Source organism: Ammospiza caudacuta, chromosome 24, assembly GCF_027887145.1.
Source record: "Ammospiza caudacuta isolate bAmmCau1 chromosome 24, bAmmCau1.pri, whole genome shotgun sequence".
NCBI lineage: Eukaryota > Metazoa > Chordata > Aves > Passeriformes > Passerellidae > Ammospiza > Ammospiza caudacuta.
The window spans coordinates 3,468,052-3,481,755 of record NC_080616.1 but is presented as its reverse complement, the minus strand read 5'-3'; the positions used below and the strand labels follow the sequence as shown (position 1 = coordinate 3,481,755).

Below are 13,704 nucleotides of genomic sequence, written 5' to 3'. Positions count from 1 at the left end.
CCTGCTCAGCTTCCCACAGCAACCAAAGAGTAGGGAAGGTCAAACACTTCCCATTCATAATATTTATCCATGGAATTCTGTTTTCTGGCAGGAGACAGTTGCTTTTTTTGGGGAAAAACAGCTGTTTGTGTCCCAGTAAGCCTGGACCATGCTGGAAGCAATTCTGGGGGGCCTGGGACACCTGGACTCCCATCCTGTGACTTTGGGGGGTGTCCAGGGGTGAGAGGTGGCACCTGAGGGCAGCAGCAGCAGCAGCTGGAGTTTTGTTAGAACATGTCACATGCAGATTCTTCTGCTTCTTTTCTGCCAAGGTCAGGATTAAATATGTGAGATGGTATTTCATGTTGGCACTCAGATGTTTATCAGTTCTTATCTCTGTCACAGTCTCACAAACCCTGAGTTCTACAGCACTTCACTCTAACAAAATAAAAATTGAGCCCTGTCACTCTCTCTACAAGGCCTTTTAAGGATAAACTGTCCAATTAAGAGATGACACCTAAATTATTTGTACTTTTAACCCAATAACCAACCACCCATGCCCTGCAATGGGGACATTTATTATCCAATTACACAAAACCACCCAAACCCATGGAGAAGAAGGAGAAGAAGGAGGAGAAGGAGAAGGAGAAGGAGAAGGAGAAGGAGAAGGAGAAGGAGAAGGAGAAGGAGAAGGAGAAGGAGAAGGAGAAGGAGAAGGAGAAGGAGAAGGAGAAGGAGAAGGAGAAGGAGAAGGAGAAGGAGAAGCCTCTGCCCTAAAACCTCCATCTTGCTTTATCTATATTACTGTATTCTAAAACCTTAAACTCTTAAATTTTCCACCCTGTGATATCACACACCTCTATTCAAAGTCCACACCCACAATCCCAGTTCTGTCATTCCCTTTTGGAAGCTTCTCCACGGCCTCAGGTCAATGCAGTGTTCTCCTGGGGGTCAGTGCCTGCCAGCACAGAAAGTCTGGAATTCTCAGCATCCAGGGTTCCAGCAGTCGCAGTGCTCCTCAGCCTGTCCAAACAGCCCCCAAACAGCTCCTGGGAGCCCTGTGCCTTTCTGGAACCCCCTCCTGCCCAGCTCCCACCCAAAGGGAGGAAGGACCCACAAACGGCTCTGATGATGTGTGAGGAGGAACCTGGGCAGCTCCTCCGTGGGCTCTCCCCACCCCACACCCCACTGGTGGCATCTGCTCCCCCTTTCACAACTTCCTGCAGAGCTTCTCCCTCTGTGCAACATCCCTGACCCGTGCTGGGTGTCACGTTCTGCACCCATCCCCCTGCCAGGCACCTCGTGGGGTTCCTGTTGAAACCTGGGTGCTGAGAATTTCAGACTTTCTGAGCTGATGGGCACTGACCCCCAGGAGAACACTGCATTGACCTGAGGCCGTGGAGAAGCTTCCAAAATGGAATGACAGAACTGGGATTGTGGGTGTGGAGTTTGAACAGAAGTGTGTCACATCACAGGGTGGAAAACTTAGAGTTTAAGGTCTTAAAATATATTAATATATATAAAGCAAGATGGAGGTTTTAGGGCAGAGACTACTCCTTCCTTTTCACCTTCTTCTTCATCTTCACCTTCATCTTCACCTTCTTCTCCATCGGTTTGGGTGGCTTTGTGTAATTGGATATAAAATTCCACGTTGTGGGGCATGGGTGGTTGGTTATTGGGTTAAAAGTACAAATAATTTAGGTGTCATCTCTTAATTGGACAGTTTATCCTTAAAAGGCCTTGTAGAGAGAGAGACAGGGCTCCATTTTTAGTTTGCTAGAGTGAAGTGCTGTAGAACTCAGGGTTTGTGAGACTGTGACAGAGATAAGAACTGATAAACATCTGAGTGCCAACATGAAATACCATCTCACACATTGAATCCTGACTCTGGCAGAAAAGAAGCAAAAGAATCTGCAGGTTCCCAACCCAATCCCTTCGCCCACGGGGTCTCCAGGAACACATTCCCATGGGAAGGGAACCCACCCACCCCACCCCACCATCTCCCTCCTGGCTGCAGCCCCCACAGCCCAACCAGCTCAGGGTCACAGGCTCAGCCTTCATCCACCTTCATCCTCCTCCCTGCAAAGATGCCATGGAAATGTTTGGAGGATTTTTCCTCTTGGAAAAGCCACCACTTGCACCCTTGATCCCATCCTGCTCCCCACCATGGCCACAGGCTCAGTGTCCTTGGCTTTGTCCCTGGGGATGTTGGGTTTGGGTCTCTGAGCAGCTCCAGGGGCTCCATCCAGCCAAGGAACTCCCCTTGTTTTATTCCAGGGAAGAGTTGGGATTCCTGAGCTTTGCTGAGCACCTTTTGTGCCATTCCAAGACCCCACTCAGATCCCAGATGGAGGATTTGGGGCTCATTGCTAAATTTTGGAGGGATTTAGAGTTGGAGGAACATCCCAAGGCTCAGATCCCACCACCAGAGAGGGGCTGCTCTGGCAGAGCAGGTCAGGAATCCTTTGGAATAGGTTTGTCTCTGCATGTGGAAGCAATGAGGAGGAGAGAAGGGCTGGGAAGCAGGATGCAGGGGTAAAGAAGGCACCAGCTCTTCCATGAGGGAATTCATCCCAAATGCCAAAATTGGAGGTGAAAAAGCCAATTTCCAGCTTTCCTTGGGCTCCCTTGGATCCCAGCACATCAGGGGATCTCCATGCTGGAGAGGAACATGGAATAACCGTGGAGCTGTGACCTCCCTGACCTCCCTCCTCACCCTCTCCCACCCAGCCACGACTCCCAGACCTTGCTTACCCCAACATCCATCCTTCCCCTGGCTCCCAGAGCATGGGAAACACCTCCAAACCCTCTGAGGATCCTCAGGGCTTGGCCACCCCCAGGCAGGATTTAACCTGCTCATTTGCATGCCCTCGTCACCTCTAATTAAATCTGTGTGGTGCCACAATCCTTCCAGTCCCCATTCCCCCTGGAAATCCCCAGGCTGCACTGCCAGGATGATGGATGGTGGGAAGAAAACAGGATGGGTCCCACACACAGGAGCGGCCACGGGCATGTTGGTTTTTCCCTCTTCACACTAAAAATAAGAAGGTTGGTGCAGGTTTGTGGCCAGAGCCATGGGGCTGTGGAGGAAAACCAGCTCTGCCTGTGGCCACAGGGCTCCTGGCCTGCCCCTGGCCTGGGATGCATAGACCAAGATCACCCAAGTGATCTACCCCAGCTGTTGTGTTGTGATTTCAGGGTTTACCTCAGAACCCCGGGTGCCTCCCCTGATCATTCCCTCCCAGGTGTGTCAGTCCCCTCTCCTTTCCCCTCCCAGCACTGTCTGTCACTCCTGGCATTCTAGAAGGGCACAGAGTGATTGGCAGATTCACAGGATGCCCTCTACCCCTGGGGGGCATTGGGCCATCCAGGTGTCCTTTGTCCCTTTGTCCCTCCCCTCCTGTCCCTGCTTGGTGGCTCCCTACCACTTCCCTGCCCCTCTCCCCGGGGTTAAAGGAGCAGCAACCACGGGCTCAGGGAGTTCTGTTGGAGCTGCTGCTGCATTCAGAGGCCTGTGGGCCAGAATAAAGCTCTGCATCCAAACCCTCCATCAGAACCGACTCCTCTCCTTCACCATCACCTTAAAGCTTCTCTGCCAGAGGGAAACCTGAGGAGCAGCCCCTGTTATGGGGGGAAGCTCCATCCCAGCACCACCAGAGCTCCTGCAGGCCTGGACTTGTCCCCACGGGCCCAACTGCAGCAGCCAGCCAGGCAAAAGTGTCTGTGGGGTGAAACACCACACACCCAGCCAGGCAAAAGTGTCTGTGGGGTGAAACACCACACACCCAGCCAGGCAAAAGTGTCCCTGGGGTGAAACACCACACACCCAGCCAGCCCAAAGTGTCCCTGGGGTGAAACACCACACACCCAACCAGCCCAAAGTGTCCCTGGGGTGAAACACCACAGTGCCATTGTTTGGTTCAGCAGCAAGGCCCAGACAAGCTCAGGCACGTCCTGTCCAGCTCTATTGGTAATTATTTCAAATACCCAACACTCTGCAGCACGTGCAGCTCCCTCACTGAAATCCCAAAAAAATTTCTATTTCAACCTCCTCAAAGCAAGAAAATGATGGTGTGAAGGTCAGGAGGCTCCAGCCAGGAGCCACCAGCTGCGTCCAGCTGTGGACACCCCTGGCTGAGGTGACATTGGCACTTCACTTCCAGAGTCCCCCAGATGTCACCCACTCAGCACCTCCATCACCCTTTGGTGGCCATGCCAAGGTGACCGTGCCAGGGTGACCATAGACCAGGGTGACAATGCCAGGGTGAATGTGCCAGGGTGAATGTGCCAGGGTGACCATAGACCAGGGTGACAATGCCAAGGTGACAATGCCAAGGTGACCATAGACCAGGCCATAGACCAGGGGCAGACCAAGCAAGACGTGGAGGCAGGATGACATCAAGTTGTCCCCAAGCATCCTCTGTGTTTTCCTGTGTCACCCCAGAACAGGGTGTGAGCCCAGCAGCTGTGACAGTGACAGTGACATTGGCTTGTCACTGCCACCCCCAAGGAGTCCCCGTGCAGGGCAGGATTTGTGCATTTGTGCCCCTCTGAGAGTCACCACCCCCCTGGGCTGTGCTTTGTGCCATGCCATCCGTTCCATGCCATCCGTGCCATGGCCACCACTGCCCTCACCCAGGGACTCCGACCCAACCATTCCCCAGCCCCTGAGGGGTTAAACGTCCCCAGCCACCCCCAAATGACGGAGAGACGCTGGTCCCCAGCAATTAGGTGACAGACCCGGGTACACCGCAGCCCGGGCTGTGACGTGAGGACGGATCCAGGCTGGCTGGCGGTTTGTCTGTCCCTGGCTGGCACCCAGCGCCCGGAGCCGCCGCAGCTGCTTCCCGGCCCCTCGCGGCACCGGAGCGATGTGTCACCGGGAATTCCGGACCCTGCAGCCTCTGCGGTGCCCCCGGGCCTGGCGACACCCCAAAGCGCCCCGTGGGGTCTCTAGGATGTCCCCACCGCTGTCCCTGCTGGGTGCGGGGTGCCCTCCCCAGGAGCAGAGCAGGGGTGCAGCTTGAGGCCATTTCCCTCCCTAAAGCGCTTTGGGGTCAATTCACTGATTCTGCACGTTTTGGCGATGAGGGTTTCAAAACCTGAAATGGGAAAAGATTTCCGAGTCTCCAGAAGGCTCCGAGCCCGCCCTGGGGGGGTTGGTGGCCCCTTCCCGAGCCTGGGGGGCACAGCCGGGCTGGGGTGAGCAGGGAATCGCTGCCTCTGGCTGGGAATTGAGGAGAAAAACAATAAAAAGGGGGTTTGGAGTGACTCTGCAGCCGAGGCCGTTCCCAGTTTGCCCAGGGGGGTGACTGGGAGGAGCTGGGGGGGGGGGGGGGGGCGAGCTCTGGCCCTGCCGGGGGTGGGGATGGAGGGGCCGCGCTCCTGCCGGGGGGGTCACAGCAATAAATCGGGGAGGGTTTGGCTTTTGTGCGGATGTAACCCCAAATCTCCCACGGGGACAGCAGGTGGCTCCTTGCGCCACCCAAGAGTGTCACCCAAATGTCCCCAGCGCGGTGTCAGAGGCGCTGGCAGGAGCCGGGACCCTGCACATCTGGGGGCGCCACATCTGGAGGGATCGCACCTATGGGGGGCTGCACACCTTGGGGGATGGATGACACATCTGGGGCAGTGTCACACACTGGGGATCCCCATCTGGGCATGGTCTAAGTCTGAGGGAGCTGCACAGCTGGGGGGGGGGGGGGAGTCCCACATTTGGCGCTCCCCCCGTGCGGGTTCGCACATCTGGGAGGTGACACATCTAGGGGGGGACATATCTGAGGGGTGACATATCTGGGGGGTGGCACACCTGGGGGGGTGGCACATCTAGGGGGGTCTCACATCTGGGGGTGACACACCTGAAGGGGTGACACACCTGAGGGGGGTGGCACATCTGGGGGACATATCTGAGGGTGACATGTCTGGGGGTGACACATCTGGGGGGCGACACATCTTGGGGAGGGTGGCACAGCGGGGACAGCGGGAACGTGCTGCCCCCTCGTGGCCGCGGTGGGGACTGCACCCTGCCCCTCCCCGGGGAAACTGAGGCACGACCGGCGCCCCTTCCCCGCCACTTTGGGGGGAATTCACAGCTCCCCCATACCTGATCCCCCCGGTTCTGCCCGTGTGTGGCTGCCCGCTGTCCCCGAACACTCCCCAGGGGTGTCGCCTGCTCCGTGTAACTTGAGGGGTGCAGGACGCCAGGGTCCCCCCGTGGTGGGGTCGGTTTGTCTGTAAACCTGGGGAAACAAAGGAGAGAGAAGGTGAGCGGGGATGTGACAGCCTGAGGGACTAGGGAGCACAAATGGGACCCTTGGGGACAGAGGGGACACGGCTAAGGTGATCCATCACTGCCTGAATTGCACCGGAGAAGCCAAAAGGCTTAAAATGAACCCAAACCTCACAACCCTGCGCCGGGAGAGGTGGCTCAGAGGGTCACTCGAACACCACAGACACGATCCCGGCCACCCCGTGTCCTCCCGGCCACCCCGTGTCCCTCCGTGTCCCCCCGCCAAGCGGACCCCACGGCTCTGAGGATGATGATGATGATTCCTGCATCCATCCTTCACCCCAAATCCTGGACCCTCACCCCGGCCCCTTCCTGGCTACAAACCGCCCCGGGAGGATTTTCTGGCAGTGCCAGCTTTGGGTGAGCCGGGACTGCCCCGCGGCCAAGGGCACGGAGTGGTGCGGGTGACAGGGTCACAGGTCCCTGCCTGCCTGCGGGACGTCACCGCCACCAGCCCCGGGGCGGGGGACCTTGGGGACACCTCCATCTCCGCTGGATGCCCGGGGCCAGCACGCCCTGCCGCGGGTGGGGTGCCAGGTGCTCGTGTCCCCAGCGTCCCTCCCCCGCTTTAACGAGAGGGCAAAGAGCAGCTGGGTGCGGCGCCGACGCCAAGCCCTGTCCCCTGCCCTGTCCCCTGCCCTGTCACCCTCCGCAGGCACGGCCCGAGCAGCAGAGCCAGCACCGAGGTGAGAGGGGACATCCCGGGGCAGGGACCCCATCTCGGGACATGGGGGGACCCCCGAGAGGCCGGGATGGAGCGGGGGGATTGGGGAGGGAGGGACGGGGCGGTACCTGAGAGACAGCACCGCCCGGGGTGGGGCGTTGGGGACACATCGGGGGTGACACAAGGACCGGGCTGGGGGGCTGGGGACACATCGGGGGTGACACAAGGACCGGGCTGGGGGGATGGGGACACTTTTGGGGTGACACAAGGACCGGGCTGGGGGGTTGGGGACACATCGGGGTGACACAAAGACCGGGCTGGGGGGCTGGGGACACACCGGGGGTGACACAAGGACCGGGCCGGGGGGCTGGGGACACTTTTGGGGTGACACAAGGACCGTGCCCAGGATCCCACAGCAGGACCGAGGCGCTCCGGCTGCTCCCCGGCAGGATGGGAGACCCCTTCGGCCGCTGGAGCAGCAGCCCCTCCCGGCAAGCGCCACCCCGGGGACCCTCGAGGGCTGGGCGGGACAGGGGCCAGGGCGTGCCAATGTCTGTCCGTCCGTCCAGGAGCGAATATGAGGACAGGACCCCGCTCCAACATTCCAACAGCTTCGCCCGCCTCAGCGGGAAGAGCATCTACAGTGAGTGAGGGCTGCACCCCACAAACCCCCTCAGTGCCCCCCCAGCTCGTCCCTGTCCCCTCACCCCACCTGTACCCTCAGACCAGCGCAAGGACTACGGGCAGACGCTGCTCAAGCTCCAGAACGATTTCCAGCACCACGTTGAGGTAGAAGCCCCCCCAAAGTGCCCTGCGCCCCAAAGCCTTGCATGGGACCCGTGTGACACCGTGTGACACTGTGTGGCACCGTGTGGCCCCTGTGCCCCCCAGCACCTGCTGACGATGCCCCTGGAGCGGGAGCTGCGCAGCGCCGAGGATTGCCTGTGGCGCCTGCGGGAGCTGGAGGAGCAGGGCCGGGTCTGGGGCCAGGATGTCATCCTGGAGGTCAAGGACCAGGAGCTGGTGCTGAGCGATGTGGAGAGCAAGGTAACTCCGGGCAGGGCTCCCCCAAACCCCGGGACCCCCCGGGCAGGGCACCCCCAAAACCTGGCACCCCCTGGCTCTGAATCCTGGCACCCCCAGGCTATAGGAACCCCCAAATCCCGGTACCCCCTGGCCAGGGCATCCCCTAAATCCTGGCACTCCTGGCTATGGGAACGTCCAAACCCCGGTACCCCCAGGCTATGGGGAACCCCAAATCCTGTCACGCCCTGGCTATGGAACCCGCCAAATCCCGGATGCCTCCTGGCTATGGGAACCCCCAAACCCCGGTACCCCCTGGCCACGGTATCCCCTGAATCCTGGCACCCCCTGGGCTATGGGAATCCCCAGATCCCGGTACCCCCTGAATCCTGGTACTCCATGGACTATGGGGAACTCCAAATCCCGGTACCCTCTGGCTATGGGAAGCCTCAAATTATGGTGCCCCCTGCTCAGGGTATCCCCTAAATCCTGGCACTACCTGGCTATGGGAACCCCCAAACCCCAGTACCCCCTGGCCACAGTGTCCCCTGAATCCTGGCACCCCCTGGGCTATGGGGAACTCCAAATTCCAGTACCGTGTGGCAATGGGAACGCCCAAATCCCAATACCCCCAGGCCAGGGCATCCCCTGGATCCTGGCAACCCTTGGGCTATGGGAACCCCCAAACCCCTGGAGGGCCGCCCCCTGTCCAGGTATCCCCAAATCCCAGTCCACCCCACTGCCCCCCACCCTGGCAGCTCCTACAGCCCTGGCACCCCCAATCTGGGCACCCCCCCAGCCTGGCACCCACAGCCCTGCCCCACCCCAGCTCAGCCCCCAGACTCTCCTATGCGACCAGCACCCCCACTAAACCCCTCAATCCCGACCCCTACAATCCCCCTGCACCCCTTTAACCCTTTCCCAGCCACTGATCCCCCGTGTTCCGCCTGGCAGGCAGAGCTGGAGGCGTTCCCGCTGGGAAGCGTGCAGGGATGCTCGGCCGGGCTGGACAACGCCGTGCTGGCCATCAGCGTGCAGGAGAGGAACCCTCCGAGAACCAGCGTGCTGCTCTTCCAGTGCGAGCGCCTGAGGGTGAGCCCTGAGCGGGGAAACGCGGGGGGCAGCGCCCCGGGACGGGCTCTGAGCGCAGCGGCTCCGTGCAGGCAGAGACGCTGAGGAGAAGCCTGGAGAAGGCGCTGAGGCAGAGGAAGGAGGAGCAGAGCAACCACTTCGGGCACAGGTATGGGGGGTAAGTGGCTCTGCGGTCCATCCCTGGAGACAGCTCGGCTGGGGCTCCAAGTGTCGATCCCCAGAGTTGTGGTGAGTCTGGTGATGGGGTCTCCTTGTGGTCCCACAGCGCCCCAAAGCCCCCCTGCCCCACCTGAGGGGTGATGGGGGGGCCCTTTTTCCCCACTTTCCCAGCTCCTGGCTCAGCCCCCCCATCCTGCCCCACCCCGTGAACACAACCCCCCCCCCCCACCCCACCCACAGGCTCAGCCTCCTTCCCACCCCTCCTGCTTTGTCCCCGTGTGCCCGCCCCCACCCCATCCACAGGCCCAGTTCCCCCATCCTGCCCCACCCCATGAACAACTCCCCCACCCCACCCACAGGCTCAGTTCTCCGCTCCCACCCCCCTTCCTCATCCCCATGGGCACAGATCCCCCCCACGGCACCCACGAGCTCGGTGTCCCCTCATGCCCACGGGCACGGAGCGTCCCCCACCCCATTTCCCATTACTGGCCTCAGACCCCCCCCTGCTCCTCCTCCTCCTCCCTTCTCCCCCACACCCACAGACCCCACACCCCACTCTCGGAACCAGCCCCGCTCCTGCCCCACACAAACCCCTCTCCCCCCACCCCGTACAGCCCCCCAAGCTCAGCTCACCCTCCCCACCCCGTACAGCCCCCCAAGCTCAGCTCACCCTCTGTTCCCCTCCGTCCCCGCTGTCCCCGCAGCCCCCCGGAGCCCCCCCCGTACGCGGTCCCGGAGCGCTGGGCAGAGCCCCCCGAGCCCGACCCCCACCCACCCCCCCGGCGGGGGCCGCTCTCCTCGGATTACCGTGAGTCTGGCCCGGGGGGAGGGAGGGAGGTGTTGTATTGCAGGGAGGCACCGCGCCGTGCCTCAGTTTCCCCAGGAGCAGCGGTGACGCTGGCGATGTCCCCAGGTGCGCCGGAGCTCCCGCAGGTGTCCCGGGGCCGAGCCCCCGGCCAGGCCGTGCCCGAGGCGGAGCGGGATGTTGTAAGTGCCCACCCCACCGACCCCTCCCGGGAGGGGCCACCTGGCACCCTCAGGCTATGGGGAACCCCAAATCCCGGCACTCCCTCCCTATGGGAACCCCAAATCCCGGCACTCCCTCCCTATGGGAACCCCAAATCCCGGCACTCCCCGCCTATGGGGAACCCCAAATCCCGGTACTCCCCGCCTATGGGGAACCCCAAATCCCGGCACTCCCTGCCTATGGGAACCCCAAACCCTGGCACTCCCTGCCTATGGGAACCCCAAATCCCGGTACTCCCTGCCTATGGGAACGCCAAATCCCGATACACCCTACCTATGGAAACCCCAAATCCCGGTACTCCCTGACTATGGGGAACCCCAAACCCTGGCACTCCCTGCCTATGGGAACCCCAAATCCCGGTACTCCCTGGCAATGGGGAACCCCAAACCCTGGCACTCCCTGCCTATGGGAACCTCAAATCCTGGCACCCCCAGGTTCTGGGGAACCCCAAATCCTGGCACTCCCTGCCTATGGGGAACCCCAAACCCTGGCACTCCCTGCCTATGGGAACCCCAAATCCCGGTACTCCCTATGGGAACCCCACACCCCACTGCCCCCCGCACCCACAGGAGATCCTCAACCACGTCCTGGGCGACCTGGAGCGCTTCGTGGGGCGGCTGAAAACGGCGCAGAGCTCGGCCAGCACCAAGAAGCAGCTGAAGAAGTCAGGTGGGAAGGGAGGGGAGGGTCCCCGGGGGCTGCTCGGGGTGCCCAGCCCGGTGCCAGCCCCAGCTGTGCCCCTCCAGCGCTGCCCCCAAAGGATGAGTACACGGATTTCTTCCAGAAGGTGAAATACGCCCTCAACCTCTTGGTAGGTGCGGTTGGTAGGGCTGGAGGGGAGACTGGAGGTGGGGGGGATGTGGGGAAGGGGCTAAAGGGGAATTGGGGGGGCTGTGTGTGGAAAGGGGGGCTCCGTGGGAATAGGGGGGTGTGGGGATGGGGGATTGCAGGAGAATATGGGGAGTGGGGCTGTGTGGGGATAGGGGTCTATGGGGTTAGGATGGGGGGGCTGTGTGGGGAAAGGGGGGCTGTGAGGGTGGGGGCTCTGTGGGAATAGGGCGGTGTGAGGATGGGGGATTGAATGAGAATGTGGGGAGTGGGGCTGTGTGGGGATTGGGGGGCTGTGGGAACAGGGGGGGTGTGGGGATGGGGGATTACATGAGAATGTGGGGCTGTGTGGGGCTGGGAGGGTCTGTGGGGTTAGGAATGGGGGGACTGTGTGGGGTGGAGGGGCTCTGTGGGGTGAGGGAGGTGTGGGTGAGCTGGGGGGCTCTGTGGGGTGGAGCGGCCATATGGGGACAAGGGTCTGTGTAGGGATCAGAGGTATGGGTGGGCTGGGGAGCTCCGTGGGGCTGCGGGGGCTGTGGGGGACAGGGGGGCGGTGCAAGGACAGGGGGGCTCCTTGGGGACACCTTCCCCCCCCCCATAGGGACGGAACCGCCGCTACGTGACGGAGCCGGACCCGCCCGAGCTGCTGCGCCTCATCTTCTCTGCTCTGTCCTTCGTGAGTGCCCCCGGAGCGGGTCCCACCGCCCGGAATGCGTGACACGGGTGGGGATCACCCCTCGAAATGTGTGACACGGGTGGGGATCGCCCCCTGGACTGTGTGACACGGGTGGGGATCACCCCCGGAATGTGTGACACGGGTGGGGATCACCCCCGGAATGTGTGACACGGGTGGGGATCGCCCCCGGGATGTGTGACACGGGTGGGGACCCCCCTCAATCCCCCATCCCGTCCCCGCAGGTGCTCGGGCACTGCCCCAGCCCCGGGCTGGCCCCGGCCGTGCAGAGCCCGCTGCTCCTGCCCGAGGCGCTGCAGCTCCTCGAGGAGACCCTGAGCGATGATGATTACGGCGTCTGGAAGAGCCTCGGCACCGCCTGGAATAAATCCAGGTGGGCTCCAGCCTCCCGACACCGAGAAAGGGGGGTGTGGGTTTGAGGGGGGTCCCAGCGCTCACCCTGGTGCCCCCTCGATGTTGTAGGGCCGAGTACCCCAATAGCGACCGGGTGCCCGCGTACACCCCGGTGTTTTCGGACGGGTGGCTGCCCCCCGTGATGGAGCAGGAGCGCCGGGGGAGCCTCCAGGACAGCGCAGCGCCTGCCTCAGTTTCCCCAGCTCTGTCGCGACCCTCCCGGTTCCTGCCCCCCGCCCAGGCACCGGGCACGGCCTGGAGGGACCGTCCCGGCCGAGGGTGAGTGTCCCCCTGTCCCTGGACCTGAGGGGGGTCGGGGCAGGAGGTGGGCACTGATGCAGCCCCTCCGCACCCCCAGATCCCCGCTCCCCGCCCAGGGGCTGGTCCGAGCCCTGTACGACTTCCAGGCCAGGAACTCGCAGGAGCTGAGCGTCAGGAAGGGAGACACGCTGCAGGTGGGAGCGGGGCGGCCCCTCCATGGTGGGGGGCACAGCTGGGACCCCCGGCCCTGCCCTCCAGCTGCCCTCATTGTCACCTGCCCAGGTGCTGGACCAGCAGAGGAAGTGGTGGCTGGTGCAGGACGAGCGGGGGGACAGGGGACACGTCCCTGGCAACATCCTGGAGCCCCTCCCGGAGCCGGGGCACGGCTTCACACAGGTGGGGGACCCCTCTGCCATCCCTTCCCCGCGCCCCCCTCCACGAGGGGGTGGCCGGCGGTACCACGGTGTCCCCTCCCAATGTCCCCTCCCTTGTCCCCTGCTCCAGGACAGTCCCCCCACCCTGCACCCCAACTCCTCGCCGGCAGAGGTGACGGCCTGGCTGATGGACAAGGGCTTCTCACGGATGTAGGTGCTCCCTTGAGCCCCCTCCCCGCCAAAAACCCGCCTGGGTCTATTTGGGGCTGGGGGCGAGCCCGGCTCACCCCTGTCCCCCCCACCCCAGCACGGTGCGGACCCTGGGGGTGCTGCGGGGACACGAACTGCTGCAGATGAGCCCGGACGAGCTGCGAGGGGTCTGTCCCGAGGAGTGGCGCAGGGTCCTCTTCAAGCTGTCCCCCATCAGGACATCCCTGGGGGTGAGCACTCCCACCCCCGTACCCCCGTACCCCACCTCGGGACCCCCGGCCCCACGCCCCCTCCCCACCCCCGGGATGGCCTTGCGGGACCCCCACCCCCGGGTGTCTCTGGGGGTGTGGGACCCCCGGCCCCCTCCTCACTCCTGGGGGTGTGGGACCCCCGGCCCTGCAGCCCCGCCCCAGTCCGGGGCCATGGGGGGAGGGATCCTCATCCCCACGCCCCCTCCTCACTCCTCCCATCCCTCTCTCCGCAGATCGGCCCCAATGACTGAGCCCCCGAGGCCACGCCGATGTCCCCATCACGTCCCCGCCCCGGACGGAGCACCCTGGGAATGGCTGGGTTTGGGGGCGAACCCCCCCCTCATATCCCTGCCTGGTCCCCCAAGGCAGAAAAACCCTCCTGGAAATCACAGAACGGCCCCCAAAAAGGAAGGAGGGGGGCAGGCACCCCCTCGGCGGGCTCGGGCGCTGTGAAGGGACT

The 13,704-nt window shown here is 62.5% G+C and overlaps 1 protein-coding gene across 1 annotated transcript; it reads left to right on the top strand.

The window, feature by feature from the left end:
• Window positions 1–7,382: 7,382 nt before the first annotated feature.
• EPS8L3 (EPS8 like 3) lies at window positions 7,383–13,495 on the top strand. Its single transcript, XM_058819215.1, has 18 exons — window positions 7,383–7,423; window positions 7,502–7,575; window positions 7,657–7,721; window positions 7,824–7,979; window positions 8,910–9,047; window positions 9,119–9,195; window positions 9,911–10,014; window positions 10,120–10,193; window positions 10,803–10,902; window positions 10,980–11,044; window positions 11,663–11,737; window positions 11,980–12,128; window positions 12,218–12,427; window positions 12,471–12,603; window positions 12,692–12,805; window positions 12,914–12,993; window positions 13,091–13,223; window positions 13,478–13,495. Exons 1-18 carry the CDS (start codon window positions 7,383–7,385, stop codon window positions 13,493–13,495), a joined length of 1,806 nt encoding a protein of 601 aa, XP_058675198.1.
• The last annotated feature ends 209 nt before the right edge of the window (window positions 13,496–13,704 follow it).

Bases quoted from the DNA above. Each gene is read 5' to 3' on its own strand.
- EPS8L3 (XM_058819215.1), top strand. From the start codon at position 7,383: ATGGGAGACCCCTTCGGCCGCTGGAGCAGCAGCCCCTCCCG. The intron at 7,980-8,909 runs GTAACTCCGGGC...TCCGCCTGGCAG, and splicing joins TGAGCGATGTGGAGAGCAAG to GCAGAGCTGGAGGCGTTCCC. The intron at 12,604-12,691 runs GTGGGAGCGGGG...TCACCTGCCCAG, and splicing joins GGAAGGGAGACACGCTGCAG to GTGCTGGACCAGCAGAGGAA.